The 13,192-nt window shown below is 42.4% G+C and overlaps 1 protein-coding gene across 4 annotated transcripts in view; it reads right to left on the bottom strand.

The window, feature by feature from the left end:
* The window catches only part of UBE2E3 (ubiquitin conjugating enzyme E2 E3), a 239,547-nt gene that overhangs the window by 154,901 nt on the left and 71,454 nt on the right, over positions 1 to 13,192 (bottom strand). For 2 of the 4 annotated variants that reach the window (XM_075117992.1, XM_075117993.1), the window contains exon 3: positions 10,280 to 12,310. The exons of the other annotated variants lie outside the window; for them this stretch is intronic. In XM_075117992.1, coding sequence (XP_074974093.1) covers positions 10,843 to 12,117 — 1,275 coding nt within the window. In that variant the 5' untranslated portion in view covers positions 12,118 to 12,310 and the 3' untranslated portion in view covers positions 10,280 to 10,842. Of the gene's footprint in view, positions 1 to 10,279; positions 12,311 to 13,192 lie in introns of those variants that run through there. 4 annotated transcript variants of the gene reach the window in all.

Here is a 13,192-nt window from a genome sequence, read left to right as displayed (position 1 = left end):
TCTTAATAGCCCATGTATCTTCTTTGGCAGCGTCTGTCAGTGCAGTAATGTTTGTGTGCCAGGCAGGACAGGATGTCATTATTTCCGAAAGCGTTTCTTAACTCAGTCTGTCTTCACGTACACTAAGGCTACATCTACCTTATGAGCGAAAGGTGTGATTCCCAGCTTGTGTAGAAATGCTCTGAAATAGTATGCTAAAAATATTAGTGTGGGTTTGCATGGGGGATGGCTAGCCCATGCTTTCCTACTTGAGCCCGGTGGGTACATACTTGGGGCAGCTAGCCCATGCTGCTGCTGCTGCCCATGCTACCCCGGCTATGCTACTATTTTTAGCATGCTAGCTCAGATGAGCACTAGCATTAGTATGTGTACATAGCTCGTAGCATAGATGTACACAGACAGCTATATCTTAGGGCAGTGATACTTAGATTGAGGCTCACAAGCCACAAGTGGCTCTTTAATGCGTCTCCTGTAGCTTTTTTGCGGTTTTAATGATATTAATAATTAAATCACACAATGTTTTAACATAGTAAAAGTATCCTGACTGGTTATTAACAAATTGTAGTTGATAAAATAATTGAACTTGGTCAGTAATTTTTCTGTAAGAATAATATATTAAAAATGAAATATTTCCTGTCATATTGTTTAAATATGAATATATAAGACTATAGTAAAGGACACAATGAATTCACACTACTGTGGCTCTTTAGGGTAATGATAGCTAATTTGGCTCCTGAATCACTGAGGTCTGAGTACCACTGTCTTAGGGTATCTTAGGTACTTGTATGGCACCCTGACCATAGTATCAGAGTGCCTCACAAAAGTTAATGCATTTATTCTCCCAGTATCCCTCTGAAGTACAGAACTATCTTTAATTCCATTTTACAGTTGGACAAGTGAGACAGAGACCAAGTGACTTGCCCAGTTTCATGCAGGTAGTATATGGAAGAACCAGGACTCTTGCATTCTACTCCAGGGCTTTTACGACAAAACCATCCTTCCTTCCTGTTTATATGTTAGTTTATCTCTCAAGTATTTAGTCCACTAAGACAAAGATGCTGACTTAGCATAATACCTTTCAGTAACTATAGTGATGGGGAGATTGTGGCCACATTAGAAAAACTTTGAGAGGTCTTGGTTTTGTCCTGATGCAGAACAGGAAAAATTCTGAAATTGTGAAAAGTTTTGCTTGAGCAGCAAATGGTTTCCCACCCAGCTCAAGCTGTGAGGATTAATGTCTGGAAAATGTTCCAGATCCTTGAATGGACAGTACTATAGCGATGCAAATTATGACTGAATAGCATAAAGAATTCATCCTTCTCTCAAAAATACTAGCAGAAACTCCAAGAGTCGTTGTATAGATAAAAGGAGTTTAAATATGGAGAAGGGTTGAGGGTGGCTACCAATACCTTTATATTTCACAACACACACATTCCTCACATTGTCTACCCATCTCCTCAACAATCTGCTACTGTCTAAATTGCAATAGGGACAGGGAAAGTATAGGAAGATCAATTCCTGAGCCTGTGGAGAAGAGGGACAGAGTCTAGTGCAAGAGAATAAGAAACAACTATTGAAATAACTTCTGACTGTGTGAATCTATTTTAGCGGCTCCAAGTGGAAAAGTCCAGGCAAAACAAAAGCAACCTCTCCACTTTGACTCCCCAACATTTAAAAGCACCTTGAAGTCTGAATTGGATTTTCAGTGTTTCAACCCCCTCCCCTCCCCCCTTCCCCCCAGCAGTCCTCAGTGCCATCTGGCAGAATGACAAATACATAGCCTGGCTGCCTTTTACATCGATCTTGCAGATTCATTTGCACCAGCTGCTGCAGAAAGGTCAGTGCAGAGGGAAAGAGAATGGCCACTTGGGGATATCAATGTTTAGATGTCATTTATAAAGAGGCCACTTGTGCAAGCAGGGGAAAACTATGGAAAGACAGAAACTGACAAAGGAGAGCAGGAAAAATGAAAAAAAAACAATGAAAATGCCATTTCTTATTCATACCTTCCTAGAAATATTGATGCAAGCACTTAAGTAAATGTAGCCATGAGCAGTCAGACTCAGATTGTCACATGAAAGAACCAGGGTGGGAGAATAATTAATAAAATTACTTGACTGATTAAAATTGAAGGAAATATAGCTAAAATACAGAAGAACATGCTTCTTAGGTAGAAGTATATTTTACAGCAGTCTAGGGCATACTGCTAGACCCAGGCTTTTGCCAGCGCTCATGTGACCTGTAACAGGAGATAAGGTCAGCGGAAGAGATCTTCCATAGCTGGACACCTCAATACTCTATCTAGGAGACAACCTGTAATACCTCCTACATCAAATTAACATCTTCCTCTCCATTGCAGTGAAAAATTGGCTGCAAACAGACTAGGTTTCTTGTCAGTATAACGCTTTAAAAATTCTTCAAGAAAACAATTTAAAAACAATGCTTGCAACAAAATGGCCACAAGTTACTTTACCGCATGTCCCAAAAGACATGGGCCCAAGGTCAAAGTTGACATTACCCTTCCTAATATATGAATGGACCATGCCTTTGCTACAGGGAGTTCTAGACTCTCAGAGAAAGTAGGAGCTCCCCATTACAATTGACACATTCTTGGAATCAAAAAAAAGCTTAGAGTAGAACTATGATTCTTACCCTATCTTCTTATATAAAAACCAAGAACTATGCCTGTGACAATACAAATGCATCAATCATGTGTACCATCTTAAGAATATTACAGCTTTTTAAATAATCCATATTCAGTTAAACACACACTAGCTATTTTATTAAATGTAAAACAGGTGCTCACTTACATATACTTAAGATATCCTTTATTATAGTGATCCTGAATAAACAGAATGGCACTTCTAAAGAACATTCACAATAATGAAGAGGTTATATTTCCAACTCTGTGTGTCTAATTCTTGCTGGCACTTGAGAGCAGCTCTCATGGCCCACCAAACTCTTATATCTATGCACTGCAGAGAAACCATTAATATGCACCAATATTCTCCCCAAGAACAGCCCTTGGCATGGCACCCTCAGGCACTGTCTTTCTACTGGGAATAATGTGTGTGAAGCACATTGACTCGATTGGATACAAAAATATGTGGGCTATACTCCTAATTCCTAAATGATGTCCCTCTTTGGCTCCTGCCATAGTGGACCTGTAGACTGGCCTCCTCACAATATTCCACAGGAACCAGCTTAGAAGTATCCTATTTCTGCTCCTTGCCACTGTTCCTGGTTTTCTATTACGTGCCTATGAACAGCGCTGACCAAAAGTTGGCCTGCTATGTGTATATAGTTCCCACTGGAAGAGACTAGAAATCCCGTACGATTTTTGGGGTGGGGGGGTACTTTATTTCATTATTGTTGATTCTAGTCAGTAAATAGCGGAGTACCTATCTTTGGCCACTGTCCTGCACAGTGCTCCATGCAGAGGGGTGCTTGAGCCCACACAGAGACCCATCAACCCCAATGGGGAGGAGGACTTTGCAGGATTGGGCACTTTTAAATACATTTAAAGACATTGAACTAGAATATCTAGTGGAACACGTTTCTGGTAGGAAGAATGACCTTGCTACAATACAAGTACCATAATCACAACTTCTAGACAGAATGGTGGGGACTAGCCCTTGGCAAAGCAAAATGGTCCTCTATGCAGATAGTATTCCAGTTTTTCACCTGATAGTTTAGAGAACAACAAACTTGCTTATGAGTATCTCTACGCATTTTAAATTGCCATTTTTAGCTCTTCCTCCACCACCATTGCAAAGCTGTTTTTGTGTGAGGCTTTATTTTCATATCCACTGATACAATTGTTCTTCCTGAAACTATTTTTTATGATATTTTGAAAATTAGTAACTCCATGACCTAACTGCTTAGGCTCTTGCTCTTACCTACACAACACAACATTCCCAAATGAATCAAAAGGTCACAGACCACTCCCATTCAGGGATAATGAAGCATGAAACGGTGTTCTGAAATTAAATTTATATGAGGAAACGGAAGGGTTTCAAAATGCAAACAAATAATTAGTGCTGTATTTGTTGAGCAAAACTACTGGGAGTATGAATTCCCAGATTATTAGCAGATAGCAGGCAAATAGTTCTTCATTTTTTCTTGGTTCCCAATGTACAAGTCTTTTGTGTTTTTTTTCTAAAAATGAAAGCAAGCTGTATTGTTTTATGAGAATGATAATTGTGCTATTTTGAAGATCCCAGTTAAAACAATATCCAGAAAGAAATATAGCTACTTTGTCTTGCGTTTAGACAGAATGGGACAGGTTTGGCTCCCTGTTACTCCAGTAGAAATCTGGAGTTGCTTCACTATGTAATTTATAGCAGAATCTGGCCCAATATTTCCTGAAATAAAACTTAAGCTATACTTAACTTAGGGAATTTTATATTTCCATTTCAGAAGGGAAGGGGTTAAACTTACCTTTGTGGCATGTTCATATTATTAATAGTCTGTTGATTGGTTAAACTGGTAGCAGATTTAACGTTTTTCTTAAATTTGAAGTTTTGAAAGATTTCTAATAGTTGAAAAGCTGTAAAATTATTAGCCTTTCTGTAACACTATATGTGGAAAGATTTCTCTTTTGTTAGTGTTCTATAATTGTTCTGTCCTTTACAAGGGTATATATTACTTTACTTTTGAATCTGCATCCAAGATTAATTTTTCTGTGGTGTACTATTATTAGAGCTGATCAAAAAATTTTGACAAAAAGTTTCCTTGAAAAAAGTGGGGTTTCATTGAAAACTATTTTTTTTTCCTCAGGAAAATTTCAATTTCAGCAACATTTTTATGGAAGATTTCAAAACTAAATAGAAATTTTAATTTATTTTTTGTTTGTTTCATTTTGGTGTTTTTGCAAACGGTAAAGTTTTCTAAATCTTTTTGGATTTGTTTTTATCTTTCTCTCCCCTTTTAAAACTTTTTTTATGTTTCATTTTTGCTAATAAATGCAATAAAAGGAATAATGTCCAGGGTTATTTAAGTCCATCATTCCATTCAGCCCCTTGCCATCACCTTTCTCTCTCTCTCTTTCTCTCAATTTTCAAAAATGTCTCCTGTTTGGAAAAGCTACAGACTGACAAAGATAGTGTTTCCTTTTACCGCTGTGTAGCTTTTCCAAAATTGAGGTATTTTTGAGAAGTTAGAGTAGCAAAAGAAAGGGGAGAAGGAGAATCACTTTATTGCTGTCACTGGTGAAAAGGAAAATGGAGAAAGGGGGGGGGGAAATCAAAATTTTGGTTTCAACAAAAAGTCTTCTCTGATGCATTATTGTGGGGATTGCAGACACATTTCTGGGTTCTGTTAGTACACTACTTTGTAAACACCAAAATAACTTTTCAGTTCCTGCCTAATCTCACTTCATAGTTCTCTGCATCAATGGTTCTCAACCAGGGGTATATGTATCCCTCAGGGTACGGGGTACGCAGAGGTCTTGCAGAGGGTATGTCAACTCATTTAGATATTTGCCTAGTTTTACAACAGGCTACATAAAAAGCACTAGTGAAGTCAGTACAAACTATAATTTCATACAGACAATGACTTGTTTATTCTGCTGTATATACTATACACTGACATGTATTTACAATATTTATATTCAATTGATTTATTTTATAATTATATGTTAAAAATGAGAAAGTAAGCCATTTTTAGTAATAGTGTGCTATGATACTTTTGTATTTTTATGTCTGATTTTGTAAACAAGTAGTTTAAGTGAGGTGAAACTTGGGGGTATGCAAGACAAATCAGACTCCTGAAAGGGGTACAGTTGTCTGGAAAGGTTGAGAGCCACTGCTCTGCATAATAGGGGTGGACTCCAACCCACAGTTATTTTATTTAAAAAAAAAAAAACCCCGATTTGTACAGAACATTGCTTCTAGTACTCGAATGCACAAGTATTATTTCTGCAGTTCCTGGGATTAGGATTGTGGATTTTGGCATTTAAAGCCCTAATTTTGGCTGCTTTGTCGAGCTCACATTATACACAATACACTAAACCGTTTTGTACGGGATCTGTAGCCTTTGTAACAGAGCGCAGAGACCGATCCAAATTCCTTGGCGTTAATCCTTGCCATCTTCTTTCCCCATGAGGCTACTGCTGCTATATCCCACTGGCTCTTGCGCCCAGGGCACAAGATGGATTTAAGGTTTACATTAGTTTTTTCTCTTTCTTTCCTTTTCTTCAGCATTAGCTAGAGAGATGACAGGTGTTTTCATGATTTGGTTTACTCAAGATATTGTAATGCTAATTGGTTTAAAATTGTGTGCAATCTCCATATTAGTGCTACTGCTGTTTGATAATTCTCTGAGGCTGTGTTATTCTCTCTGTGTAAGCAGCTATTTAACTGCCTCAGCTTCAGCCGTTGTAACTTTTCTTGCTATGAAATGCTTGTCTCTGTCACTTTATGGTTTGCTTTGTACCTCTCTTGCTAACCGCTACCGAAGCAGAGTTAAGATTGTTTGTTTGAATTTTGCACATGAAGAAAACTCCAGTCCAAGGGTGTGTCTTAATGAACAGTAATTTTAGCTGTTGAATTCTATATTTTTAATGTTTCCTTTTAATCAGAAAGGTTTCCCAAAGGAAAGTGCCTTTTCTCAAAAAATTTCCATTTTCTATCAGGAACATGAAAATGACAGCTCCCCCACTGCACCCTTGGGAGGCTCCTGTCAATTTCTCTTTCTACCTGCTGGGAGAAAGCAAAATTGACAAGAGCCTTCCAGTGAGGGGAGGCTGAGTTGTTGGTTCTTGCCTCCCCTGCAGCCCGGTGGCTTCTCCGGCAGCTAGGCTGGTGGGGAGCTGCAGCAGGGCTGGGGGTGTGGGGAGGCAGGGAAGCTGAGTGCTCCATTTCTCTATCAGGCAGCTGATAAGCAAAACATTTTTTCAGTTCTCCTGAGACAGATGTTTTCTGGAAATCCCTTCTGTGAAAAATTTCACTTTTTTTACTTCCTGATTTGGGGTGAAAACGTTCAAAAATGCAACATTTTTCATGAGTTGGGATATCCGTTTTTTGGTCAGCTCTAGTTCTCAGACTATTCATGCCTGGTGTGCACATACTTCAAATAGTCTGTGGGCATGAATATGTAGCATGGTTGTTCCAGCATGGCACTCAGCTGACACTAATGCCAGATGTACTACAAAGCTGAGAGTGTGAGAGCCATGCCCCATCTATACCTGTAGCCTGTCAAAATGCCCTGACTAGATCCCAACCCCTGACCCTCTCCCTTTCTCCACACCAGAGGTAGGAGAGGAGTAATGAACTGTGCCAGGTATGGAGGCATACCCACTCACCATACCATGTGAGTGCCCAGGATCAATCCGATGCAGCACACTGGTTGTTTGTAACCCACAAACTGCACTGGAACCTGTCAAAGTTGTGACCATCATAATTTAACACCCTGCATCCCCACCTCAGACCCCCTGGATCCCGGGTGGGTGAAAAATCCCACAGAGTAGTAGTTTGCTAATTTTGTCCCAAGGTAAAAATCCCTTCCAGAGCCCAAAACTGGGGATCAACCTAGCCCCCCAAATACTAGATTAAGGGTCAGGCTGAGATGAGAATTGGCAGCAGCTATCCAGCCTGGGAAGCAAACCGTATCACTCCCCTCCAAACCCCAGAGTATGGAAACCCGTCACACAGCTGCATCTCATTTCCCCCCTCTCCCTCCCCAACCAATGGCAGCAGCAACAGGTGGGACAAGCCCTAGAACCTGAACCCCCAGATGCAGCATGTGACTTCCCTACCCCCTCACTCCCGCAAGCCATCAGCACAGAGAATGGGGGGGAGCAAAGCAGCAGCCCCCACCCACTGGAGGTGAAGGGGAGAGCACATAGAACACTGCCTCAGCTGCTCCCAGCTGAGATTTCCCCTTCCCTACGGGTGTCTCCACTGCTTCCGGCCACACCAGGTATAACTCTCAGAGTACGTCCCACAATAAGCTGACATCTGTGTTCACAGGGAAGTGCGCAACATGAAACTGCAGCTTAGGATTGGATTGAAGTATTTCATATCATTCAAGCTACTGAATGGTTGAAATTGGCTGCGTGCTTTGCGCCAACTCCTTGTCCCATTGAAGTCAATGAGAGTTTTGCCATAAACTTCAAGGGGTCAGGATTTTGCCCTTTCTAAATATTTGCACTATTATTCTAAGAGTGAGTCTGTGACCATAAGAAACCAGGCAAAGATCAGACATTACTCTGTGCCCGGTGTTGTGCGACCTTAAAGGTACCAAAAATACCTGACACTGTAATGCTAATGTGTGAATATTTTTATGGAGCTTTAAACATATAAAAGATATAGCACCTGCCAAGACTGGTCTAGTGTTAGCATATCTAGAAAATGAGGTTGCAGACAGAACCATTATTTCTGTGAATGTATGGTGTTCTTGGGTAGCCCAATGGTCTCCTGATAAAAGACCCTCTTTTTCCCTCCTGAACAATCACATTTTTCCATTCCTGGGATTAAGTGTTTCCTTGAGTGCATTACTGCTGTATCTCCATTTGCCAGGGCTCAGTGTGAGTGCTTATTTGAATGATACATTGCGTGTATCTACTCCAGTGAATATTGTTGCTCATTATTGTGGTAGAGTTCCCTTGCACAGTTGTGTAAGTGCATTTTGGTAATTCCTGTTTCGTACCTTGGGTCAAAATGTCCCCCTCATTAAAGGAATAAGTATTAAATTAAAACATTCTCTGCTTACCTTTTCAAGGTTCCTATGGCTGTTTGTGCAGCCACTCTGGAGCTTGCAGCCACGGAAAATAGCTTTTTGATTGTAATCTCCTAAAAAGTCTATTGAACAGCTGAATATTCAGAACAATATGGACGTGTATCCATCAGAACAGGAAATGCCAAAAAACATTACACAGTTGCTTAACAAAAGGCAAAAAGAAACAAGCACCATTCTTAAGTTTTGTAAATGAATTTAATGCTTCTGAATGTACCAGCCCTGGGGACTGAAGTTCATCATTTATCCAGATCAGTTGAACATGGCAACATGAGCTTCTTCATACCATCCTCTGCTTCAGATGGTATAGTTTGATTGAGAGGGGCCAGTTCTAAGAATAAGAGCTCACACGTGGAAGTTTCTATGCCCATTCAATGCTTGGTCTCTCTGTTGGGCCCACAGGTTAGTTTCAGTTGTGGTGTTGATTTGATTGTTTGTTTGTTTAATGTGGAAACATATCCAGTAAAAACTGGACTGGGACCACCACCTGTTTGCTATATAATACCAGAGGCAGGCGCTAACAACTTTCATTCACTACTGCTAGGGCTCAATTTAATTGGCAACCTACATATTAAAAGCTCTTTCCACATTGCCAATCTGTATTTCATCACCAATCCTCTGTACAAGCCAGGCCCCATAAGACCGAAATTAATGCCACAGCAGTAAAAGAAAGGGAAATCTCACTTTATATGATCCATTATGGATCTTATGCCATAATAATTCAGCATAGACATTTTTTCTTTATGATTTGTTTTTATATTGATTTTTATTTGATTTTACTGATTTGACAAGTTCATTGGCTGAGGTTCTATAAGCAAATAAATCTCACTGTAAAACCCCAAAACAGTCCTGTATGTTTCTCCATCTCTGAACTGACAGGCAATGAACCTTGGTGTCAGCAACTCTGGTTTTAAATAAACTGTTTGATAATCTAGGTCTCTTGCAATGTACACAGAAAGAGCTGTTAGCGGTGGTGTTGTCCATGATTTAGACATTTTACAATTAGGTCCCTGTGTTGCTTCATTTAGTTTGCACATCTCAGCTTTCCTTGTAGTTTAAACAAAAATCATTTATGCAAAATCTGTTAGCCTGATAGTCCATTGTATCCTGGAGCTCCACTTAAGCTATGCAATTGAGGTAATACCTCTAATATAAGCAGGGTTATAATTTGCCAAAAGGAATAAATTGCATTTATACTGTGCTTCCAAAACCCTTTTAAAATTCAGGCACCTGATACTTCTCTTAGCTACTTCCACATATGTCTCTACCCTTGACTTTGCCATCCACGAATTGACATCTCATAGAAATTAGAGATGGAACAGAACTACTGCATCATTAAGTTTATCCCCAAGCCAGGCCAAGATTTCCCCAGATAGGGAATGGCTGCATCAGATTTAATAATTTTATTAAGATGATGTTGAAGTAAAAAGAAAACGGTACAGAGTTTAAGCATAGAAGTTTCTGGTTATCAGGGAATAAGGTACAGATTATCAAGGGGTGTGAAATTTGGTTTAGGAACGGGTGGCGTAAGGAATACATAATCTGCAATCTCCCCGATTGGGGGTAAAAGTTTAATGGGTCAAAGTACAGACATTGAGGTATGGGGGTATGTTGTTCATATAATGGCTATGTTCAGGTGTGGAGTATAATGAGTGGATACAATGATGAGGACGGATTTACCCTCATTTGGTGGGATTTAATGTTCAGTGAGTATATGGTCCAATGGAAGAAGTCTCTCAGTACCTTTCCCATAGTTGATGCACGATGTCGTACCGGCTCATACCTCCTGATACTGTCGGTGGCCGGTGATGTGCTCGATGTAGATGTCCCTACACCATCTGATGGTGTCCGAGACCATGAGGCACCGCATGAACCGTGCGTAGCATCGACCGATCCCACAGGTCTGCAGCACGTGCTCGTTGCAGGGGTCCCAAGCGCCCAGGGCTCCGACAACCAGGGCATCCATCTGCACCTCGTAGCCCTTCGCTCTCAGGGTGTCGGCCAGGGGGGCGTATTTTTCAGCTTACGAGCTTGGGCTTTGCGGAAGGCCAGGGTCCTGTTCTCAAAGGAGACCATGATGTCGATGAGGATGATCTTTTTCTGGGCTTAGTCGGTAACTACCACGTCAGGTCGCAACTGGCTGTCAGTACCGGGGATGGCGGTGTTCACGGCGACCTCCCCCAGGCACGGCGCGATGGCTTTCACCAGGCAGTTCTGGATGGCGTTGTGGTGCAGCTGCCAGGCTCTGGAGTGGGGCTTGCAGCTGCAAAGGACATGATGCAGGGTCTCGTTGGAGTAGCCGCACTTCCTGCAACGCTTGTCTCGGTTCCCATGGCGGATGGCTCCATTGAGCGGGACACAGTTGAGCCGGGCACGGTGGATGAACCACCAGTCGGCCAAATGGGTGAAGCCGCCCCCGGCGAGGAAGTGGTTGCTGGCGTCCCACTTGCTGGTCAGTCCGAAGGCTTTACCCTCGTCCGGTTTACACTTCAGGGTTTCCATGTACAGTGAGTAGATGGCTGCCTTCAGGGTCCTCTCCAGCATGCCCCTGGCACTCAGGGTGACAATGGTGTTGTCGTCAGACCTGATCTGCGGCACCAGGACTCCCAGCTCCTGGCGCTCCTCGCACCACTCCCAGCGGTAGCTGATGCGCTTCCCCAGGCGACGCGTGGCATTGCTAGCGCAGGACCACAGTGAAGCAATGTCGCACCTGGCCATTCCGAATTCACCATCCAGGGAACTGCTTAGGAAGGTGGTGGTATCTTGGTTGGAGGGGGCTCTGCCAATCCGCTTCTTTGTTGCATCATGGAGGGCATTTGCTGCGATGTTCCTTACCATGGAGTTGGGACACGTCAGCAGGCGGAAGGCGTGGGTGATCACCGCGATGTCACGCGGGTCACCCATGCGGGGGACATTGGCACCACCATGCCTGTGGGCGACGTAGACCAGCTCGTTGCTGGCTCTCTGGGGAAGGAACAGCCACTTCTTCACCAGCTGCTGGATGATCTTGTCTACCTTGTTGAGGGGTACCTTTGCCACAGCAGATCCCCTTAGGACAAATGAGATGCAGGGGATCAGGAAGGTGTTCAGGGCATTTATCTTCTGCCACGGTGCTAGCAGGGAGGCGTCGATCTTGGCGGCATCTTGCAAGATCTCCTGGATGGTGTCCTTGGGTGTCTGCCGGACACGGAAACCCGTCGGTGTGCCGAGGTGCTGGTACGCCTGCCCCTCTGCCAGGGGGATGACTGGCTCACCCTGGATCTGGAACCCCGTCGTCTGCACTGAGTCCCTTTTGCTGCCGTCGATGTGGAGAGCTGCGCACTTCTTTGCATTGAAGCGGAGCCCCATCCAATCGGCAGCTCGAGTGGTGGCATCTAGCATACGTTGGAGGTTCTCTGGGTCGTCCGCGGTCAGGACCAGGTTATCTGCATAAGCCAGGACGCTCACTCTCTCTCACCATGGAGGTTGAAGCCATCTGTGCCATTGGAGATCGCTTGCAGCAACAGCTCCATGGTATTACACTAATACTCTAATTCACGCTACGTGGATAGTGAAATCAGTCTTGTGGAAACGACTTTAAAAAAAAAGTTTGATTATAACAGGAAAACCTCACGAGGAGATTTATCACAAACACTGAAACCATTCGGGGCTTTCACTGTGTTTCCCTAAACATGGAGTTTCACTATATCAGAGTTCACTATAGACCCAAACCTTCCATATTCTTAGTTAAACAAGTAGTCTTTTTAGCTTCAATGAGACCACTTACATGAATAAGGGCTATTTGCATGAATAAGTGTCTTCAGGATTCGACCATGGCCCCTTCTGATTCTTGCGTAGGTATGGCATGATCCAGTGCCCACTGAAATCAAAGGACAGAGTCCCAGGATCAGGGCCGAAGCCTCCATAGGTGTACTGGCAGGGAACAGTGCCTGTGATCCCAAAGGAACTGGGCCTAGGCCCAGTAAAGGGGTGTAGAGTGAGGAAGAAAATTCCTTGTGCACCAGTGGAAAGTTTTGGGGATGATCAGACTCACAGTATTTGTACAATAAATAAAGAGGGGATGCTCTAACAACATGTGGGCTCCAAATGGAATAAAAGTCCTCTTAAATTTATCATAATAACAGAGAACAAAGTTGACACTATTTCAATGCTGACATTTTACCAAAAGCAATGTGTAGAGAGGAAAGGTTAAATTAGTACTGGAGTTGAGTGAATAATTATCAACAAATTAATTAGTAAATTAATGTAGCCTCTTCTGCTCATGGAATGTCTGTGAGCAGATTCACTTGTTCCTTGCATTTATTCATTATTTGAATTTACTCACTTTTTTTGCAAGAGCTTTTATATAGGTTCTTGTACTGAACACACTCTGGTGGCAGCTGAGAGACTACGGAATCTGAGTGACTACAACTTTGAGATTGAGCAGGGAGCCTGGGCAGCAGCCCAGCTAGGAGTG

The sequence above is a fragment of the Caretta caretta genome, chromosome 11 (genome assembly GCF_965140235.1).
Source record: "Caretta caretta isolate rCarCar2 chromosome 11, rCarCar1.hap1, whole genome shotgun sequence".
In the NCBI taxonomy this organism is placed as follows: domain Eukaryota; kingdom Metazoa; phylum Chordata; order Testudines; family Cheloniidae; genus Caretta; species Caretta caretta.
This window is presented reverse-complemented; position numbering and strand designations above follow the sequence as displayed.